The following is a 23,017-nucleotide window of genomic DNA, read 5'->3' on the forward strand; positions in this document are numbered from 1 at the left end:
GCATGATATTCAGGCCCCAGATCTGAAAGGTGTTGCTATACCTGTTCATAGAGCTGGGTCCCTAGGCACAGCTCCACTAAGCTTGATCACTAACAGCCCCCATCATCCAGCTTCTGCAAGTGGAAGATTTGCTGAGATGTCAGTTTGGTTGCCAGAAGGCCAGCAAGCCTCCTAGCATACTGCATGGACACTGGTCAGATAGGCCTAACACAGGGAACAGGACAGCTGGGAAAAGTTGGACAGAGAAAGTGCTCTGCAGTCACTTTAAGGAGGTGCTTCTTTTCTGTAACATCTTCAGAGAAATTTGGCTTCTCTCGTATTGAATTTAAGAAGTAAAAAAGAAAACCAACCAAAATCAAAACCCCCTCTTCTTTCCAGAATCTGTATATAAACCAGGGAAAGATATCAAAGAATGAAGGTGGTCTATGATGCATTTCTCCAATTAGACACAGTACGTGTACTGAATTTGATAGACTGATCTAATCCTACTGCTAATAGGTGTACCTCTTGGTGCATAGTAAACTGTTTTGAGGAACCCAAACCTATGTTCAACTTCGCGCAGTGTTTAAAAAATGCCAACATACTTGCATGTTGGAGGTCAAACTTTTTGCTTAGCACAAGTAGATGTTTACTATAGCTGTGTAGACTAAAACATACAGAGGCCAAATTCTTGTCAGATCTAAACCCCACGTTTCCGCAACTGCCACACCATGGCCAATCCTGTATTGCAGTTTATAAAAACAGCTACAGCACTCAGCACTGTGGAGTTAGAGGTCTTTAAAGCACATGCTACAATCTCGTTTTGTTACATGAGAAGACACTGAAGAAAGGCTATGAAGAAGTCCACTGAGCAGTGCTACTCATACAAGTTTTGAGAACTAGGAAATTGCTGGAGAAACTGAACAACTTTCACCACAAGTTTTACTTCCCCTTTTCCACAGTTTTACCATTGGCATTTAGATTCAAATATTTCCTAATTAAGAGAAATAACAAGTGATGCAGTAATCACGACAAAGAAGACATGGGGAGAGTCTGGATCTTCCAGGATTAACACACTCCTGGGAGACAGGCATGATTATGGCCAAGGACAGCCTCTCAATAGCCCAAAGATCATTTGATTAAGCTGAACATGTAAGGCCCTAGTAACTCTGATTAGCTGCAGGAGCTGTAAGTTGACTACTTCACTGTGGAAACAGAAAAGCAATTACCTTTTATTGCAGCAGTCCTTTTCCTAAATTCAGGCTTCAGAACAACTTCACCTATCAAAAGAATCTTTAAACTATTCTTGAACACAAATACTTCCCTAGAACTGCCAGAATCTATCAAAGCTGGCAAACTTAGAAGACCAAGAAACCCGATCTGGAGTTTTGATCATTTCAATAGTTACCAATTTATTTTTATAAAAAAAAAAAAAAAAAAAAGGTAGCAATGTAGAATACAGCAATATTTTCTGGTTCCACACACGCAGGTTGTGAACATTCCAAGCAATGTGTACATTTTTGGAAAGAGACTAGACAAGAGAATTGACCAAAATGTTACTGAACACGGGAAGATTTTTAAAAAAGGTTAAAAATTAGGTATCAATAGTGTCTTCTTAATATTGCTTTCATTACCGAAGACTGAAAAAACACTTGACTTTACAGATAGGCTTTAAAAAGGGGAGGGAGAACAAAAAAAAAAAAAAAAAAAAAAAAAAGGCTGCTACAACACTGCCATACAGTCAAATAAATCATACTTCAATATTTGCATACTTGATAGCAGCATTCTCCCACTGAACCATGTGAAACTACAGGAAGAAAACATCAAAGCAAAAAAAAAAATATGGCAGTTATCCATCAGTATTCAAAAACCTAGAATGAAGTCACTAAGTAGATGAACACTTATTGAGAATTAATCAGTATCTACATTCTTAGCTGTTTCCCATTCCGCTCCAATAGAAACGCGAAGTTGAGTGTCAGCTTTGCGCATTTTATTTTTGGCCGATTTGAGTTTTTCCAGTTCATAGTTCACTGCATGCTTGGAATAGAGAGGGTCATTATAAATCCTTCTACACAACGAACTTTAAGTAGACAGCTGAAAATAAAATGTACTACTTGTAAACACACAAAAAAATACAAGCTTTTTTTGTTTCAAGTGAGCACTGGTTCCAGATAGATTATCTTCGGTATCTACCTCTTTCACCTCTGTCTCTGTCCCGGTCACAAATCCTCTCTCTCTCCCTTTCCCGATCACGACCTCTGTCACGTTCTCTGTCTCTTCTGTTATCTCTAGGACGGTCCCGTTCCCGTTCTCGGTCCCTCTCCCGAGGCCTGCTTCTCCGACCGCTGACAACTGCTTGTGTGCGGCGAAGAAAGTCGTCTACTCTCATGTCATAGTCGTGCTGTGATGAAAGGACAGCTTTGTTTATTTTCTTTCCCAGATTAAAATCCCCTCCTTTCCCTTATCTGTAAGACTGGTCGTAACTCTGGGGAAAGACCAGTATTTAAAAAAAAAAAAAAAAAAAAAAATTATGTCCAGCATCCATAAGCACAAACTTCTTCTTTCATCTTCAGGGCAGCACCATGTCTGTGCTTCCACTGTGCAGAAGCTGGGGTCAAATGCCAGATACCAGCAAGAGACCTGAAAGCTAAGCAGCCTTCAAAGCCAGCTAACAGAAATTATTTAACAATCTACCCTGTTTTTTGATGTGCCTGTAAAAAGTTACAAAACACAAACTTTTCTGCTGATAATTTGTTTATGCATGAGTGCAAGCATGTCCTTATTCAAACTGGGCTTCATCATGAAAAGTTTCAGAACTAGACAGCTGGAAGTCATTTTAAGCACACACCTCAGTTTAAGAGTATGTTCTCAGAATTTTGCACTTCTACATCACCTGGGAGAGAGAGGCTTTTCGAAGATGCTGGAAGTCTGTAGTCAGTCTAAATAACTGATCTTTCCAATGAAAACTAATACACGTCTTAAAACACAGTTTATCAAAGTCAACAAATCTCAGGTTAGGTTACATCTGTACCCCCAAATTCCTACTCTGGCCTGCAGACTCTCCTCCCCCTCTGTCTCTGTGGGCACTTACTACTCGTTTGTCTCTGTATCTTGCTTCATGTGGTACAGGATGATGTCCTGAGTATGGAGGGTGAGCTTGAGGTGGAGGTGCATGGTGCTGATAGTAAGGGTGGTGTGGTGGCTGCTCCATACCTGGATATGGTGGCTACAAGAAAGTTACAGTAAGTTCATTGAGTGTTTCAAAACAGGAATGCACGCAAGGTTGAGTGCTGGGAATTAAGAGCAGAGGTTACCTTCATTCAGATGGAAAACATGACATCTACATCTATTCAATCACAGCCTCCTAACTGAATGGCAGACTATTTTTCATTAGGTTGGCATGCTTTACTACTTCTCTACCATTGCTTTTTCAGAAGTTTGGTCAACACCCTCCACAAACTGCAAACAGGCCTTCTTTATGTATCTGCCTCAAAGTGATACTGTACATAAAACTTCTGCTACTTAAATATGGTGGTTGTTTTTTTTTTTTTTAATCCATTCATATGGAATGTGAATTTTGTCTGAACCAGCAAGTTCTTAAAGAAACAAGTCTTTTTAGTGCCATTGCTTATGAATATATTCCTATTTTAAATGAACAAACTTACTCTGCAATTATTTGACAAAAGGCTAGCAGATAATTTTTTATTTTTTTTTAACAAGACATCTCTTGCCTGTTTCCATTTCTTCAATCAGCAAGGCCTTTCTTTCCTTTATTACTGAAGCATCTTTACTTGCATTGCTGTCACAAAGGAAGTAGGTGGAAATGCTGGATTGTAGCATGACTACTTGGCCAGCATTCAGAATGGGGAAGAGGGGAGAAAAAAACTGGGAGCTTCTGGAGGCTTAGCTGTGTTTGAAAAACCATTTTCCTCCCCATCTGACCACTTCGTTCACTTCCGTCAATTACAACAAACCAGAGTTGTGCTTCAGCTGAGAAAAATGAGAGGCTATAGCAGCACCTCTACATCTGGTGCTGCCTTCTGCTCATTTGCAGCATACACAAGAGCCAAAAGACTCATTACAGTTAACCAAAATCAGGACCTTCAGGGCCAGAATTACTAAATATAACCAAAATAACTAGTTGTAATGACTGTTCTTCCTGATATGATGGCAAAACCACAGCTGTACAAGTGAACTATCAGTTAATTGCCATGTATGTAGCCATAGATACGTGCACTCATACATATGCTCATCTGACTGGAAAAAAAGTGCATTTCAGTGGAGGCTGCAATACAGCAAGACTTATTTTGATTACAGTGTGCAGTACATTCTGCTACTTTCCTGCATGCTTCACTGCCATAGCCAAAAGCAAGCCACTGCACAACAATAGAGCATGCCAGCCCGTTCCATGAGCCTCTGCAGCAAGTCCACCTCTTTGACGCCTTTGCTGTTTGAGAGAAAGCCAATTACTATGAATACTTAGCGGAGTACAAAATTTCATCACACCCTCTTGTGTAGGTTAAAGGAGGGTTCTGCTATTTCCTCAGAGCTTTCAGTTCCTTGTAGGTTCAAACCAAGCCAGATTCCTGCTGCTGTACTGCTTACTAGAATGCTGGACTACTGCTGAGTGCTAAGTAAATTACAAAATACATTATATAAATAATTTTTTCCCCTAAAAATTTTACATACTTACAGCAAAGATACATTTTACGAAAAGGGAAGAGTTGAGCACGCATTGATATGCTAGGCTCCTCTAGCATGGAACAAAAAAGCGCCATATTCTACACAGAAAAATTGAATTCAACAAGACACAAACCATTCCTTGCCATGGTGGTGGTGGTCCCATGTTGTGGAATTCCCTCACGTAATCGTTGTAGGACTAAAATGAAAGACAGTAATATTAACATTTGTGATGAGTGTTCTTTGGAAGCGCAGAAAGCTGAATATAAAAAGTTCCCCAAAAGTCTGCATGCACCAACTTACCCCATTTAAAAATACATCTCGTCGAACTCCTGAAAATCGTCTGTTGGGAATAAAAATTTGTAGAACTAAATCCAATTTATCCGTACAGACAAGTTACCAGGGCATAAAATGAATAACATGAACACACCTTACCTGTCTACTTCAGGATATCTGGGATCCTTTATATACCCTGTTCGAACATCAAGCAGTATTAATTCAATTTACCATCTCAAGTTAACAGTCTTAAAAAATATACTCATTACAAACTGTCCTTTCATTTTGTGCCAGCTATGAAGTTGTGTCTACCCTGCCATTACCCTCGCTTTCAAAATAACTCTCAAAAACTTACTTCTTGTAGACAGTACAGAAAAACAGTATAATGTAGTGGCAAAAAAATGATACAGATATACCCACAGGAACTTGCACACAGTACAAACATGCAAGGGGGTATCTGTGCAAATAAAGACTTGAATTTTAGTCAAACGAATTGGGAATGCCCACAGATTTGAAGGGTACTGTCCCTTGGCAGTAAGCATATGGCTGTTACTACTTACTAGCTGTGTACTGAGTAGAATGTGTTCATCTGGGCAACTCTTAAGGCTGATTGCCTAATAGGTTTTGGACACACTGTTACACAGAAAATTAAAAGCAATCTAAAAAACATCTGGAAAAGCCCCACAGGGCAAAGAATTCTTAAAGCTTTGGTAAATCCCAGGAAGTAAACTTTAAAGAGCTCAGTAAAATGGTGCAAAACACCAAACATGCTTATGCTAATAAAATAATGCTTCAATATTTTACGAAATTTTGTTCTGTACTCTAAACAGTGGTCTTGGAAACCCAGGGAGCAGCAACAACACTCTTTTTGCATCAAAGAACACAGTCTTTGCAATCAAGCTGGACAGATAAAGGCAGGTTCTTAAGAAAGATTTAGAAACCTACTACTGAAATAACGGAATACATATTTCTAATAGCAGTGAAGCAAGATTCGGTAGATTAAAAGTGACAATTTCTTAATAATTGCTTTCTGAAGAAAAAACACAAGCCTGCAATATTACCAGTATTGTTGCTGCATTACCGCTGCAAACATTTCTTTCTGGAGAACAAAATTCCTTTCTCAAGCTCATCATTAGACCCTCTTATAAAATGCAGTGAAACTTCCCCCTCCCTTTCTCATGTCAAGCTTGTGAAAAAATTCTCTCTTGAAAACATAACCAAATGTCTACTGTCATCTCTAAACAACAGGCTGCTAGTCATGCAATCTCAGCTGACTTTCCCAGTTGGAAATTTGTGATAAACATTTTAATTTGACGATTAGTGCATTGACAAGTAGGTCAAACCAATTCTTGTGCCCGTATTAACAAAGCACTTGAGAGGATCATTCACAACAACGTACACAATTCTAAGGCTCTTAAAAGGGCTCAGCCTGGATTAACTCAGTGCTCTTCTCTCAAACCAGTGAAACAGTGTCACTGACTTCTGCGAGAGGTGGGGTAAACCAGCAGGCAGCACTTGGGACAAGTCCCATTTTTATATCCCAGTCATACCAGTATTTTACTTTTGAATTAATGAGGATACGCTAAAAGAGAAAACATTTGTGAATTGGTGCACACAAATCTTCATAGTAAGATATTAACCTGGTCTTTGGTGAAACTCAGGGGGATAGTCAATCCTTGGTTTCTTTCTGCTGTTATGAATATCATAATCTTCTGGTCGACGCCTACACAAATTAGATATCAAAGATTAAACAAGGTTGCTTGGAGCATTCGTCACAGCAGAATACCTCACAGGAATAGCTTGAGCTGCCCAGGTTCTCAATTTAATCATTCTGAATTTCATCTGCTTCAAAATGTTCTACAGCTTTAAATTTGAACTCAAATAATCAAGAACAACAGTCCGATTAAATACCCTCCGCTGTTACTTTCTGGCTACAGGAGCTTTGGTAGTTAAGGAAGGAACTCTACCCAACTGTACCTTCATACCAAACAAAGTGTAACAAATTTGTCTAAAACAAATCTCAGACTTAAGCTTTAACATTACACTTTCCACATTACATTTTGAAACAACCTATTGGATAACAAAAGAATTTACAGAACTAAATACAGTGAAAATAGATGGCAAAATATATCATCACAGTCAGAAGGCACGGACATTGCTGTATTTGACAGCTATGGGCTAAAGAATTCTATAAAAGGTCTATTTCCATAACATTTATAAATAAAACTGCACATGCTTTGTAAAATTGCTTCCTTCACTGTAGCTTTTCTAACTGGGTAGGCCAATGATATTATTTCTAACAGCTTCTGTTCTATGCAATTTACCAGCAATGCATCGGTGCCTTTTACAGAAAATTTAAGAATGCTTAAGCTTCCTAATAATTAAAATAATTGGGGCTCCTTTCTACAAAACAGCTCTTTGATGGAAGAGATGTTATTTTTTAAGAACTTCGCTCTCTGGGAGGAAGTTTGATTATAAAACAGTTACATTCCAGTTGCTGTTATGTTTAATAAAGAACTGAAAACTGGCTGCTAATTTTGCTCCACCAGGGTACATAAACATTAATGGGAGACTCCAGTGCTAACATAACAGTGTTTCTAAACACAAAGCAGCTACAAATCCATTCCCTTCCCCCCCAGCAATGTAATTCCTTATAACAAGACAAGAAATCAACATTTTCTTATATCGCTTAATTACTGTGCAACTTGCTCGCTGAGTAACAAGCTCATTTATAGAGTCATTTCTCCTCCCCCTTCCCGACTTCAGTCTTTAAAGCCCACCATACCCAGTTACTAAGCTTTTTAAAACGAAAGCAGATTCTTTACTATGAGCAAAAAGCCCAAAAACCAAAGCAGTTGCATCTACAGCAAAATCAGATCAAGGAAAATAAAAGCTGGTGTAAAGAATAAACATACCGCTTTCTTGTAGTTTTGAGAGTGCATTTACGACCGGTATAAAATATGATAGAAACAGTTCATATAGTAGTCCAACTACTGACTTTAAGCTGTAAGCCACATACATAAATGGAGGCCCTGGCAGGCTTGAGAAGGTGTGGTGGTGTTATATGTATAGTTTGCAGTCCATTGCAAAACCTTCACTTGTATATACTTTATTGCACTGGAAACCTCTTAGCTTAACTTCAAAAGCCATCTTGGTGTTCAGTCCTTTAAAGCCAAAAATATGGGGGCGCTGCCAGGTTTCCTCCTACCTACTCGTTACAGTGTCCTTTTTTTAAGCTCAAGGAAATGGGGACTCTTGTTGGGTATCTGTACCTACCACAGGATGTTTCCACAAAGAGGAAACTTAATCAAAGGTTTCAGCCCAAACCATACATCAGTCTGTATGCAAAATGGCTACACGGGGAAAAGGTGTTTGGCAGGAGGGCTAATATCAGTTCTTTGCAAAGACTTCTCCAATTCTGTAACAAGTTATACCCCCTTTTTTTCTGGAAAATGATGTTAAGTTCATATAGCAGTGATCAATAACCATGTCGATCCTCTAAAAATACTTTAAGTCCACAGGTACTGCCAGCATCTGGAAAGGTTGTATATACAGACACAGCAACAGCCATTCTTTTTGGTTTGTTGCCGGGTCTCCAAGGGCCACTTGATCCCTTTTGGAAAGAACCTACTGTTTTCAGAAGCTCAGCAAGATGTGTGAATTCAGTGGTTACATGTTAGAGAATATTTGGCAATGGGGTTAACACATCACGGTGACACAATTTGAAACAGTCCCAATAATGCTCCTCTTGAATATCAAAATAACTTAAATATTTTATCCTCAAAATGAGGCGGCATCTTCTGCAAAATTCTAAGTGATCCTTATAAAAGTCCCATATTTGATAAGGCTTATCCAGAGACACACCTGAAAGAAAAGGCTTTTACAAGATATTAACACATTTTTGGCATATAAATATTTCCTTCTCTCCATCTAGCCTGCTTATAATCAAGCCAAGCTTACCTACATCTAGCATTACATGTTGCATTATCTCAGTAAATGATCTAGTCTAAACTAGACAGCACTTTAAGAGCTTTTTTCTGCAAAAGCAAAGATCCCCATTTTCCTCTTGAAAAATGACAGACCGGGGAACCATGTGAAATCCTCAATGAAGCCACAAACTTGTCCATGCAGCTTGATTTGAGGATTTTCTCTCTTCTTTATCGCAGGGAAAGCTTTGACGAATCACATTCCTCCATCACGTTATTCTGATACATGTGCCTATTATCAGTCCAAAGAACGTTTCTAACCTTCCCACGTCCCGAACAGGGTCTCGACGGGATGGCCGTCCTCTTGATCGGGGTTGAGAGTGCATTCTTCTCTTGTGCCTCATTTTATGAATGACTTGATACAAGTCAATACTTTCATCAGGAGGGAAGAGAAGACAAAGTTGGGTTCCACATTCCGGCTCAATTTCCTAGAATTAGTTAGAAGTTCAGTAGTGGTTTATAAACTGAAGAAATGAAACTCTCCCCAAATACATTGACAACATACATTAAAAAAAAAAAAAAAAAAGACACTTCGAAGAGATTTCAGTATCACTAGAGACAGAGCAAAATTCACTTACATTACCTTTCACTCTTTAGGCACTACTTAGAATTTTCATAAAATAGTCCAACACTTGGGGCAACCATATCTTCCCATGAGACATACAGGCCACATCACTGTTTTGCTACAAAATCAGAGGACTGTTTTTCATCACAAAGAAAATGATCACCTATTACAGAGAGAAAAGTGACACACGTAGGAAAAAAATCCATCCCAGCTTCACATATAAAGCCATGGCCTGACAAAGTTGACTATTACCACTCAAAAGTGAGTTCTTCAGTGTATGATAGACAGGTCCATGAAAATACCAGCTCAATGCTTGACAGCAGTCAAAACAAGCAAATCGTGTGGTCAGGATTATTAGGAAAGGAACACAGAACGAGAAAGTCATTATACCACACTGAAAGTCCATGTTCCACCCACACCTTAAATACTGGGTGCAGTTCTGACCCCTGCATCTCAAAAATTAGCGGGGCAGTAGAAATGGAAAAGCTTCAAAACAGGGCACCAAAGATAATTGAATGAGTGCAACAATTCCTACATGCAATGACTGAGCAGGTCAGGTCTCTCCAGCCTAGAATAAAAGAAGGTTATGTGGGGTATGGGGGACAAGATGGTTACAACGGGAACGTCCGACACCATGAGCTGTTTGGAGGAGAGAGGGACAGCAATCAGCTTGTTGACTCCCTCTTCCAGTACAAGAACTCAGGGCCATCAAATGAAGCTAGCAGGAGCCAGGTGCAAAATAATCCAAAAAAGCGCTTCTTCAACCGTGACTAGCAGGCCTGTGGAACGCCTTCCCAAAGGATGTTGCAAATGCAAACAGGTCGGTGTACATATCCTCAGAATAGAGATCCATTCAGAGTTACACAAAATATAAGTGGATAAACAACAACCACTTCAGGAAATAACCCGAGTTGAAAAGCAGGGAGAGCAAGCATCAGACAATGCTTGCCCAGTACCTAACAGCACAGCAATTTTATGAAAAAAGATGAAACCCACATCTAGATTGCAACTCTACAGTGAAGTGGACAAAACATTAAAAAATTTATTTCCTTGACCATATAACAGAAACAAAGTTAACTGAAATACTTTTTAAGTTCACACTGAGTTAAAAACAAGACCGAAAATATTCTTTTACTTCTGCTACTCAACAAACTGGACATGTCTGTGGGCAAAATAACACACAGAGCCTACATTTTCCATACAGTATGGGGATTATGCAACTCCCATCTTGCCTTAAGAAAGCAGAACCTGTTATTTTAGTCAAGGCTGGGTTACTTGATGAGAGCAACATACCTGCACTCTGGTATGCCTGACCAGACAAAGAGCCACCCCACTTAAAATTTACTTAGCGTATACTTTATAATGGTAGAGTCTATGCCCTAAGCAATACAGTATATAAAAAAAATGCAACACAGAACACAGCTGGAAACACCGGAACTTGCTCTTAAAAACTGATGCTATATAGGTTTGCACACCATACAATGCAAGGCACATTACATTTCAAATCCAAAATGTCACATAGTTTTGAAGCACCAAACACTACTTATCACAAAGATGACAACAGAATTGGCACCGTATTGTTTTGTTTCCCTCTTCTGCAATAACATTAGAAATAAGCCAAGTGCCTTTGTCACAGTACTCTACTGCAAGTAACAACTGATCTAAAAAGATTCCACATCTTCTGTACATACAAAGCTGAAAGCAAGCACTAGATGTGGGTCATAGAAAAAAAAAATTAACAAACCTGTCCATCGCGTCCAATCTTTACTGGCTTATGTTCGTTCCAAGGATTGGTCAGGTGAGCAGACTTAGTGAACGGCAATTCACGCCTAAATATGCAAGTGGCATCATTTATAGTTTTGCCTCCATTTTTCATTAAAAAAATTTAAAAATGCATACAGCAGGACATTACATACAAAATAATCCTGTTACCCTTTGCACTGTCAGGTCTCTGAATGAACGTATTAGTACATAAAAAGTACTAGTAACCGAAGATTTCCACTTTGACTTATTCCAGTATTAACGAGTATAGTCCATACCATTACAGCTTATCCTATTAAAGAATTGTTTTTTTGTCTTTGTACAATATCGAGATCGTGCTTGCTTATTATCTCATCATCTGAATATGCTGACCAGTCTCTATGTGAGGTGGTAGTTCATGGCACCTACCGAAATAAATCCCTGAGCACCTGACCTAACTATGAAGCTAAAACCACTTTGAGCTTGAGGTGGGAGTCAGTAACTTCCAGAGGACCTTTCCAACCTAGATTTTTCACTAATTCAAAGTCTCGCCTTCCCTGTATTTAGTCTTCCTGACAGCCCAAAGTGCTTGTACAACCATGCAGTGCACCTCACAGGACTGAGACAGCTCTTTTTCCTAAGAGAGGTTTAAAATCTTTTCTGTAAGACATACTCAGTTAAATCAATGAACGTACTGCTCACAACCTATACGTTATGCAAAATATCTGTACTATTTCTTACATTATTTTAGAGCAGTAGCATCTTCTTTGTTCAGTCAGATGAAGACAGATCTGTCCTCACAGGATTTATTTTTCCTTTTTATCCACAGCTGTCTATTCAAGTGAGCAGCTGTTTTTATTCAAAGACTTCAGAATACAGTTTTCTGGTTTCAGTGCAATAGATCAGTGAAGGAACACAATCAAGTGTTAAAAATCTCTAAATTAATTGTCTACATAAAAACCCCCCATATTTTCTACAGTGCATGTCAGGTACAGACCTGAGTCCCAAGCTCAGTAACACAGAGGCATGGATTTGGGGAGATTGGAGGACAGATCTCTGGTTGAATTGAGTTTTCAAAACGATTCTGTCAGCACTTGAGTGAGTAATACACATAAATGGTATTGTAATGCCTTGTTACTAAACAGCAACATAAATGAACAATTACTTGCCTGCAAATCCAGTCAATTTTAAAGACACCTCCCAACATTTTTGCATTCATTCCTGCAGGCAGCACCCAGTGTATAGGTGATCCTCCATGATGGGACTCTGAAGACAGTCTTGCAAATCCTAAAGGATTTCACATGAATTATAACCACGACACAACAGAAAAGCTACTGCACATAAAACTTTGACTTACCTTGGTAATAGCTCACTTTCCCTTACCTTGGAATTTGCCACTCTCTCTTACAGAAAATATCAAAATAACACTCCTCGCCGATCTAAACGCAGCATTAAGCTTCTTTTCATTCACTGGAAGTGTCGACCATACTCCCCTAAAACAAAACAACCCCCACCCCCCCACCAAAATGTAAGAGTTCATCTCAAGTGATTTAGCTAACAGAAGTATATAGTGCAGATGAGGAAAACAAGACCAAACTAGTGTTCTGGGATAGAAGATAATGGAAAGAGAAAGGTATTGCTCAATTCAGTTCCTTCAGAAAATATTTTTAGCCTGCCCCATCAGAAAACTTTTAAAACACTGGCTTTTCAATCCCTTTTTGAACACTGCAGATGCATTTAGACCATCTATAAGGTTTCATTTGTAATTATAATGATGGACAGATATATGAAAACCTTTGCCTTTAGTATTTTTAATGTATGTTTTAAGTGACTTTGGGAGTTCATTTATCATATAATACACACAAATTATGAAAAACCAGCAGCAGGTATACTGAAAGGTGGGCAGGCAGACTTCAGTAACCTTCTCAATATGACAGATTTGTTGAGGATAGGTTGCAGACTTTAAAACTCTTTTAGTGAAAGGCCAGAAACATCAAAGACACCAGACCAACATTTTAAATTGGTGAGATAACTTAAAACAGTTTGTTCAGCCACCGACATCCCCACCTACTAATTCCTACCTTTTCCCTTTCACCAGTCATTGTGTAGCCATGCACAATAAAACCTAATTTGTTTTAAGGTACCAACTGAGCTGAGCTACAGAATACCAGTTTGCTGTATTACTTTTCAGCAACATCAGCTCCCCAATCCATTCTCTGGGAAAACTCAGAGAAGCTTATGCTGGTTTAATAAGTTCAGACTTCAGCCTCAGAATATGATCTGGGAACTACCAAAGAAAATGTTCCTCCCCTTCCTTTTTTATTGAAGATATGTTCTCATGTCCTACTCTGTGCTCAGATTAGTGCTTGCCTGACTCAGACAACTCATTAGAGTCACCAGAGAACTATTTGGGGTTTTTTACTAGCTTTCAATCAGATGTATATTGCTTTAGGCTGCTTGTGAAGCCCTGTTGTGAACTGGAACTTATTACATTGGCACCACAAAAGCCAGTTTCATGAAAGTGCAGTGGCAAAGCACTGACGCCTATACACTGAGAGACAAAGGATCCACTCCAAGAACTTTAGGAACAAGTATACTGCTGCAGCCCCAAGTGTGGATGAGGCACAGAAAGGATATACTCCTCTAAAGAGCTAAAGCAATCACCAGTTAGAATGGTGTTCGCTGCACAGATCACACCCAAAGCTGGGGGCGGGGGAGCCAAACATATCCAGGATTTTTAAGATTCATGTAATTGTTTTAATGCTATTCTATTTTAGAAAATCTTCATTAATAGAATCACCTACTCCATGTATATTGTACAACAGCAAATCAGTTATTCTCTCTACAAGCTGTTCCAAATAACACATGCAAATACAAAATCACCAGAGTGGCCTAGTGCCATTCCTCAGTAGCTGAAGTCCAGTGCACTGGAATCCCTCCCAAAGAACTCCCTTACACAAGCACTACCAGGCATACATTTCTGCAATAAGGCTTCAGATCCCTGAATCAAATGAAAAAAAATTACTTTTATAGCATTAGATGAAAGCCAAAACAACCTTCTGAACCTCCTCACAATACAGCGATATGAACAAAGGTGCTAATGAAAGGGAGAAAATACCATCACAGCATTCCCAATAAAGGTTGGCTTAGGACATTATCAAACAGACCTCGAGGCTCCTTTTTAACCCTACTCTTATCAAGACAAATGCCTGATGGTCTAGAAACTTTTCTAGGTTACAGTGGAAGCAGAATAGCTACACTTGAAGAATCAAGGAACAGCAGCTTTCATCACTGCCTTTACGAAGATCTAAGTGATGGAGAAAAAAATGCATCTATTTATATGCTTTACTATAGTAAGGTGGGTGTGTTTGAAAACAGAAAAGTGATCAGTTTGAAGAAAATTCAACATACCTTTGCTTTAGCAAGTGATACGTTTTCATGGTTATTACTCTTGATGAGAAAGAATCTTGCATCTTGGAGAATGTATTTAAGTTTACTTGTTTGGTCTGAAAAAACAAAGTGTCAAATAAGCTGAACTGTAAATGTTTACAGTTGTCAAAAATGTTGCTTTGAGTGTAGATAGTTGTTTGTTTCCTTCAAAATACACTGAATCCCACCCAGTTCCTACCTATGTATTATCACAGTCAACCACCCAACTTGAAACTTGAAGTCTAAGCTGTAGAGCACAAAATGCCAGGGGAAACCAAATCAAAACTAAAACTCAGATATTCAGGTAGAGAAAAAATAAAATAAAATCAGCATGATTCAGTGATGTTCCGATATACAGGACTTATATACAGGACTTATTTCCTTGCTTAAGAATCTTTGGATAAATACTGGGTAACATTCATATCAGCACGAGTCATTCAACAGAGAATGCTGAAATGTTCCTCTTTTCAGATGTAAGCACTTTATTTTTTGCTTTGCTGCCTCTGCAAGGAGCAAAGTGACCGAACTTTTTGCGTATCACTCTGAACATATGCAAAAGTAGCTCAAGATTCACTTGTTACACTCAGAACAATTATGCGCTCAAACTGATTTATATCGGAACATTACTAATTACAGGTAATTTAATGAACAGAGACAATGGCTTGCTATGGGGCATGCATTAAAAATTCAAATTTAAATGATACCTTTTTGGACAGCACGAACGGAAGATGATAATTTCTCATGCTTCTTTTCTGAACCTGTGTTTAGCCAAAGTACATTTGTTCAGATTGAGCCTTAATAGAGATAATATACAATTTCTACAGCCTTGTCACATACAATTTTCATTCATGACAAATTATGCTTTCTGGCGCGCACCCACACACACAAAAAATACTATTCAATGTGCACGAGTGTTTTGTTTTGGTTTTTTTGGTTTGGTTTGGTTTTGGGTTGTTTGGTTTGGGTTGTTTTTTTTTAAATAGTATTTGAACAATTTCCTACTCAGAAAACTAGTCACTGAATCATCATCTTCCAAGTTTAAAAAAAAAGTGAAAATTCCACTTAAGCAACAGAATAGCATTAAAGTAACAAGAAAGCCTACATCCTCCCAAAGGTATCCACACACAACATGCCAGAAGTCAATACCAAATTATACAAAGCTACGTACCCCATAAATCTCTACAGCCAGTTACATTTATTTTAGATTACACATTAAGATTTGATGCAAGTCAGGATGACAAGCAATAAAAGGAAATAATACCTGCATACGATTCTGATGCAGAACTTCCACTTCTGTCAAAAACAATCGGAGAGATACCTCTAGCTCGCTTCCTCTCCTTCTTTTTTTCATCTAAAAAAACCCCATAACAAATAAAAGCAGTATTTTAAACATCAAGTGGCAGGCAAAATTGAGATAAAAAGTGCTGAGACAGGAAAATAACATCTGTAATAGTGAAGTTAGCATTTGGCCTGCATGTGAAAATTGCTGTTGCTGCCCCAAAACTATCACGCACAAAAGAAGTAAATGCTAATTACTCAAGCTTTTCATTCATAAAAGGAAGCCAAATGCCACAAGATTAGTAATTCTGTGCAAAGTTTAGAGACACAATTTATCTCCTAGGTGTTTTAGTAAGGGTGGTTTAGCTCTTCTCTTCAGCCAAATCTGCAACACAGAGCACAAATGGTGTTGCAATACTGATATGGGCTCATTTGCTCAGAGCTCAACAAAATGGCAAGAGGTATGAAAACAAAACACTGTGGCACACAGGCAATTATTTCCACTCTTAGAAGTGCTATGTTATACTATGGAGCTTTTTAGAACAGTTATTACAGCTTCACTTGTCTTTAGGTTACACCTTTCTGTTCTCTTAATTCCAAACAGCAGAGCTGAACCAAAAAAGGCATTATGTTAAGCAGGATGACCACCTATGGAGCCTTCAGACAAGGAAGATGCACAAGAAGAATCTTAACAGGATTGCAAGCCGCTTTCTTAAAAAAAACAAAACAAAACAAAAAACAACAAACCAACAAACAGCCAAACCCAGAAGTATTTACATCATTAACACTTTACATCTGTAAGTCAGGACCAGGTATAATACACAACTGCGAAACATTTGTTTCTAGTTTCTGCTTAAAACATTTCTCTCTTCCTAAGTTAGTCCTAAGAGCTAATCATTTCAACTTAGTTTTAGATTTCCTATGCTGAAGGCAGCCACTATTTAAGACTCAACTATCCTTCCCTGGGGAGATGGTGCTTTTACTACACTGGTCTACTTGTTCACTCATCTAGATGAATACAGAACAGCTCAACACCAACTTAAAATGAATCATATGGGAAACTAAGCCATTAGATACTTAAGAAAATACTAATTCTAACATTTCAAAGCATTGAACAGCAAGACCAAACCAATCAAGAACAGTATGAATCCTCAGCATGGTAAGCCTGATATTCACAAGTTTTGGTGTCAGGAAATATCACTTTTCAGTAAATTTTTTCCTTGCCTATGGTATTTCATAATCAACATTACTGACTTGTGCTACTAAGGCTTACTTTTGACATAGTCAGGGAGTGGTTATTTTTAAAAGCAGCTAAACTTTCAATGGCAAGGTATTTCAGATAAGCATGCTAGATGTTACCTACCTGATGCATCTGAACCAGACCCAGATCTGACTGACCCATCTGTGAAAGAGGCAGATTCAGAATCAGAATCACTGGCTTCACTTCGTGTGTCATAGTCATTTCCTTCCTTCTGATCTCTCTCATCTTGTTCATACTCTTCTTCATCCTCCTCCCCATCTTCTTCCACCTCTTCATCCTCCTCCCCTTCATCATCTTCCTCTTCTTCCATTCCTTCCTCCTCATTCTCTGTATTGCCTTGTTCAGAGGAACCACTGCTGCCAGTCTCATGATCTGAACAATATTCCTCAGAGTTCACCTCTTCTTTAGAAGAATGGCTGGATCTGCTTGGTCTTCTATCCACATCATGCCTGATTCTCTGATGTTTAAAGAAAAAGTGAATCAGCAGTCATATAACATTGTCAGGATGCACACACAGTCCTAAGAATGTGCCTTATAAAAGTCTCATATAATTGCTTTATTTATAAGGCAGCAAGAATATTTAATACCTCTGAGCCATCTGGTGTAGAAGACTTTGCCCTTCTGTCAATATCCCTCTTCCTCATGCAAGTTTTTTCTGGTTGTCCTTTATAAGGTTCCCTGGAACTGCTTGACATGCGTGTCTTTCGATCACCATCTGGGCGCTTGTTTCTATCCGACCTCTGATACTCCTCATTCTTGTATTCTGATACTGGTTTTCCTTTTGTACTCACTATTCTCTTGTTATTGCTAACTGATGAACTCGGAGGCTTTGGCATCATCTGCCTCGATGAATGCACAGAAGGTTTTTGTCTCTTGCTTTCAGCGTTTTCCATCCTGTCAGTTTTTCTTTTTGATCCTTAAATAGAAAGAGATACCAAGTTCAATGTTACTTTGTGTATCAAACCAAAAACTGTGCAGAGGTTTCTACTTAAGGTAATTCCCCTGTGGCAGTCATAGGTAGCATATTCCAGTTGTAGGCTTTGCAACAACACTCAGAACTGCTTGTTAGGAACAGCTCATGTTCTGAAACATATATTTTACTTCTGAAGAGCAATAATGTGGGCCTTGATAGGTGTTTTCATAATTTTATATATGGGAATGCTGAATTAAATGCTTACAGGATTGGTCTAAAGCCAAATCAAGAACTGAGCTGGGACCAGACTTTGGGACCCCCTTGCTCCATTTGCATTTCACTTTATGGAACAAAAAAAGACAGTAATTTTCTAACAGCAAATGAATTTGCAACAAGCCAGACTCAGCAATTGCTTTTGAGATAAAAGGAAACCTAGTTAACCGTTTGCTTGGAAGGTCAGATGAAAACGCAGGTGTCCACGAAATAAAGACTTTCAGAACTCTTTCACTCTTTGAATCAGGCTGTAAGAACCACTGCTTCAAACACTTTAACCCTAATAAGAAAGATGTTTTTTATCATTTATGTTCCGCAGGACATCCACTACCAAAGTCACCTACCCTTTTTCTCACTTTTATCTTGCTCGCTGTCGGGGTTATACAACTCATCATCTTGGTCAGGAGCATCAGTCAAAATGTCATCCAGAACATTCAGTTCACCATCTGAAAACAAAAAAAAAAAGTTAAAAACAACTATAAAGAGTCCAGATATGTAAACTACAGTAGAACTAGTATTTACAAACGCAAACGTTTCCTTTAGGGTTACATATCTGCCACAAGGCAAAAATTAACACCATCTTGATTTATTTCCACAATTTCAGCTGGAAGGATCAAGCAAAGCCAGTAAAAGAATTACAATACATCACAGAATACATTTAGGCCTCTGAATAACGTCCAAATTGGCTGACCTACAAATGAAAGCTTAACAAAAAAGCCTGTACAAAATTTGAGAAAAAGGAGACTGGGAGATAGTCTGAGTGCCATAAGCAAAGAGGAGCGACGTCTCTCCTCAAAATCCTGAGGAACTTGCACCTTAAATCATCTTCCCTCCTGCTGTGCTATTTCTGCTGTCATTGCTGTGTTAGGAGGGCAAGTTTTGTGGTTCACCTACAAGCAGAAAAATCGCAACAGGGCAAGTTAACAACAAGAACATAAGCTAGGTCACCCCACTGAAGAAGGGGAAAGTAGTACTTATTTGCTGCATAATTAATTCTGAGCTGCTCTGGGGGAAGAAAAAAAAAAAAAGCTACAACTAATTCACCTTGATCAAAAGGGCAAAAGTTTAAGAAAAATTTATGCTAGAAGGAGTAAATGACCACCCTTGGTCACACAGCTTTTAGAATGTGTCACTGTTTCTGACTCTGTTTCACTTTGCCTGAAACCAAAGGGGATATATAGCGATTCTGGTAGAAGAAGGATTCACCAGCTTTAAGACTGCAGTTCTGTATTCCAAGCACTTTAAAAAGTAAGAGTAAACTAAGCCTAAGCACGCAAAGCAAAAAATAACAGAAAAGGTATTAATTTTGGAACCTCATATTTCTTCTCCTAAACTCTGGAATTCTTAGCTCTTTCCACTTTATATTACTATGACTGATTCTATTTTCTGTGTTCAGGAAAAGGAAAGCAGAGCAAACTCCAAGGATTCAGCTAGTTGACAGTATATGTAGAAGACACATTGTACAACATTATAAAGTAGTAGGTAAGGACTCCTGTACTGGACGAAATTGGGGTAAGGCAGCAAAGAAAGTCCTCCAGAGTTTGGCAACTTGTCTATCTCTAAATCTTGAGCTGCACCACAAGAGAAGTTTTACAGCTTGGTATTAAAAAGACACAATCCACACCAGAAAAAAAGTTAGTATTGTAATTGTATCTCTACTATACACTACTGAATCTGAAGTCAGCATGTGTGCTAGCTTTTCTGCTGGCATTTCTCCACATTTCCTGTGGTAGAGGAATGCAGAAGTGGTCCCTGAACTGCACAATTGCTGTAGCTGATGCAAACAAAGCAGTGCAGAGAGTGGTGGATCAAGCCTTTCCCTGGCAGTTTACAGTTAGAGGGCATTTAAATATAACACGGAGCTGCACTGTAATTCTCTTGGGAACAGCCCTTCATGTTTGTAGATACCTATATATCCACAGCAAATATTCTTGCTGATACTGATGACATACATAAGAGTCAGATTCATGGCTGTGCAACTGCTAAACCTGGGCTGCAATTTCCTGGCTTACACTCTGCTTCCCCACGGAAGACTAGGCAAGTTCAGAGCACAAGATTTTTTTACTGGAGACTAATAAAAAAGAGGTGCACTAGGATTAGAATACTAAACATATCACCCATCTCAGATCACACATATCGAACTGTAGCTGTTTCCCTTTTGGTGAGGCAACAACATATTTGAGTAAACTACATTGAACTTAGCGACTGCAGCAGCGTTCAGAGGTGCCAAGACTCACATATTAGCTGGTTCAGAAATAAATGATAAGGAAAATTTAATGGAATAAGCAAGTCTGACATACTTTCTGATAAATCCCTTCTGGGTTAGGTGGGCCTGGTTTACAGCTGGAACATTAAACAACTACGTAAAAGACAGGAGCAGGATGAGTTCCCCCCCGCCCCGCTTCTGCAGCTACATCTACCTGATTTATTTAAAAATAAATTTCTTGATTTATCTAGCAGCCTGGTGATGCAAAAAGGGCAATCTGAACACAGAGTTCCTGTCTCTCACTTGCATCGGGTATACTGCTCAACTGACTTCCACAGGATGATTCCACTCACTGAACTGTCACTGTTGGTGTTCAACTTGATGAGCTAAATTATCTCAGACAGATCAAGATAAGCATCAGGAAAAGCACAAAAAAAGAAACAGAAAAACCGTAGAGGACAGATTTCTTACAGTTCATCACTGCTGAAGGGGGAAGGTCCACATGAGTCCTTTTCGTTACAGACACTCCCAACTGGGCTCTCCTGCAACTCATCTTTTGTTGACTCTGGGGTGTGTTGGATCCTTCCATGAACAAATTTAACTCACCTGAAACAGCAGGAAAGTAATCTGGGGAGGCCATTTTTCCTCTGCTGGCCATGAGCGTTAGATCTATTCAAGGAAGGGTCCAAGTAAAAATCTGATTTGGCAAACATAGGAGATAAGACCAGGTGATTTCAAACTAAAAGGATATCCAAGATTTATTTCCACTTTTTAAAGCAGCGAAACAGCATTTCTCTTCCAAAAGGAGAATAAAAATAATGTCGCATTTACAGTAGAAATAAGTTCAGTTACAAACAAAAGTGCATTAACACCTGCTATTCAGTCAGAATCATTGCTTTCATAGGACAGAAAATTAAACCAAAATTAAAACATGACACATAAAAACATTTCTTGTCTGCTACTCACGACCTGACCACTGTCAGTGATTTAAAAAAACCCCAAATGCACCCCCCAGAATAAAAAAAATTCAAGCCCATCTGCATAAATGATTATATGAGTAGAAAGTTATAGATGACAACAGTAAACATTTCAATTTCACTGCTCATCAATGATGGCAGCTCACATCTGTTTTAACACAACCTGATCATATCCTACCCCACCAGTCTTACAATAATACTGTTAAGAATCAAGCACCAGAAATAATTTTACTTCTCAGTTCTAACAAAATCTAGGGGGAATTTTCCATGTGATCTAATTTCACGATAAATATTAGAGACAGCAAACTTTCACCACTCTGACAAAAACATTTTACGGACATCTATCCTGCAAAAAACTTTACATGAAATATATACCATAGAAATCCAAAACAATGTAAACCAAACTACAACACCACAGTGATCCTTTACCTTTTTTGTAACACTGCTATGATCTGCTCTAACCACCAAACAGCGATCTTCTACATCTAAACTTTGTTTTTACTTCTTAAATGGATTATTTTGTGATGACTGACTCCTATAACCTCATAGACAACATGTGGATCACTTCAGCTTTTGTGTACAGTGACAAGCAGTATAAGAGTTGTGAATATACGTTACCCTGGAAACGTTCAATTCCTTTAATTCAAACTTATTTACCCACAGGGCCTAGAAAGCATAACTGACTGCGAAAAGCCGAGCAAAAATCACCAAAATAATATTCCAACTCAGCTGCTGCTTGCTAAAGTAACTACGTCCCTCGGCACAAAATCCTGCAACAAAATACGGCTAGGGATCAAAGCAGAAATAAACAAAAGCAGGTATTTTCTGGGAGAAAATAACCAGCAGTAACCCACTGCCAATAACGTTAAACTTATGGCCCACGAACTTATTCCTATTCCCGCTGCTCAAGTCACCTTGCCCTGAGCCCACTGCCGCCGGGGTACCACATTACGGCACGATGGCCCAATCACCTCCAGCACCCCAGCGCACAACAGGGACCGCTTCCCCACAGGCCACGTCTAAAGACTACGAAAATCGCCCTCGAAGAGGGCCTCCCGGCCCCGCCGCCCCTCCGCTCCCCTCACGGACGTCTCCCAGAGTGAAGGCCCAGCACCAGTAACCAAGCAGGCCCCGGGGAGGGGGGGGGTGGCTGGGGAGGGGGCGGCCCCCCCGCCCGAGCCACCCCCCTTCCCCGGGGCCTAGCCATCACCCCCACCCCTAGCACCGGATACCTTTTTCCTCCCGGCTATCAGCCGCCATCCCGCCGCCGCCGCCGCGACGCGTCGAGCACCTAAGATGGAGGCTCCCTCTTCCTGCACGTAACGATTCCCTCTTCCCAGAATGCACCGCTTTGTTTACGCTCCGCGCGTCAGAGGGCGCCGCGGGCGGAGGGGGCGGACAGACGATGGGCGGCGCATGCGCGGTGGGAGGCGGGGGGGGGGCGCGAGGGTGAA

General features: G+C 39.4%; 1 protein-coding gene across 8 annotated transcripts; it reads right to left on the reverse strand.

Annotated features, from left to right (window-relative positions):
* Positions 1-1,954: 1,954 nt before the first annotated feature.
* Positions 1,955-22,940, reverse strand: YTHDC1 (YTH domain containing 1). Of its 8 annotated transcripts, none has more exons than XM_030026336.2 (18): positions 22,796-22,926; positions 21,058-21,192; positions 18,725-18,826; positions 17,782-18,110; positions 17,297-17,651; positions 15,917-16,006; positions 15,360-15,413; positions 14,638-14,732; positions 12,610-12,718; positions 12,396-12,513; positions 11,231-11,315; positions 9,183-9,349; positions 6,576-6,658; positions 5,095-5,131; positions 4,963-5,002; positions 4,796-4,858; positions 3,071-3,205; positions 1,955-2,380 (listed from the first exon to the last, which is right to left on the reverse strand). In XM_030026336.2, exons 1-18 carry the CDS (start codon positions 22,821-22,823, stop codon positions 2,156-2,158), a joined length of 2,250 nt encoding a protein of 749 aa, XP_029882196.1. In that variant the 5' UTR covers positions 22,824-22,926; the 3' UTR covers positions 1,955-2,155. The 8 variants fall into 8 exon arrangements, with proteins under 8 accessions (XP_029882196.1, XP_040979196.1, XP_040979155.1 ...); XM_041123262.1 differs by lacking the exon at positions 21,058-21,192 and adding an exon at positions 21,193-21,255 and having other exon boundaries at positions 22,796-22,912; XM_041123221.1 differs by having other exon boundaries at positions 21,058-21,255; positions 22,796-22,912.
* Between the last annotated feature and the right edge of the window lie 77 nt (positions 22,941-23,017).

This window comes from Aquila chrysaetos, chromosome 1, assembly GCF_900496995.4.
Source record: "Aquila chrysaetos chrysaetos chromosome 1, bAquChr1.4, whole genome shotgun sequence".
Lineage (NCBI taxonomy): Eukaryota > Metazoa > Chordata > Aves > Accipitriformes > Accipitridae > Aquila > Aquila chrysaetos.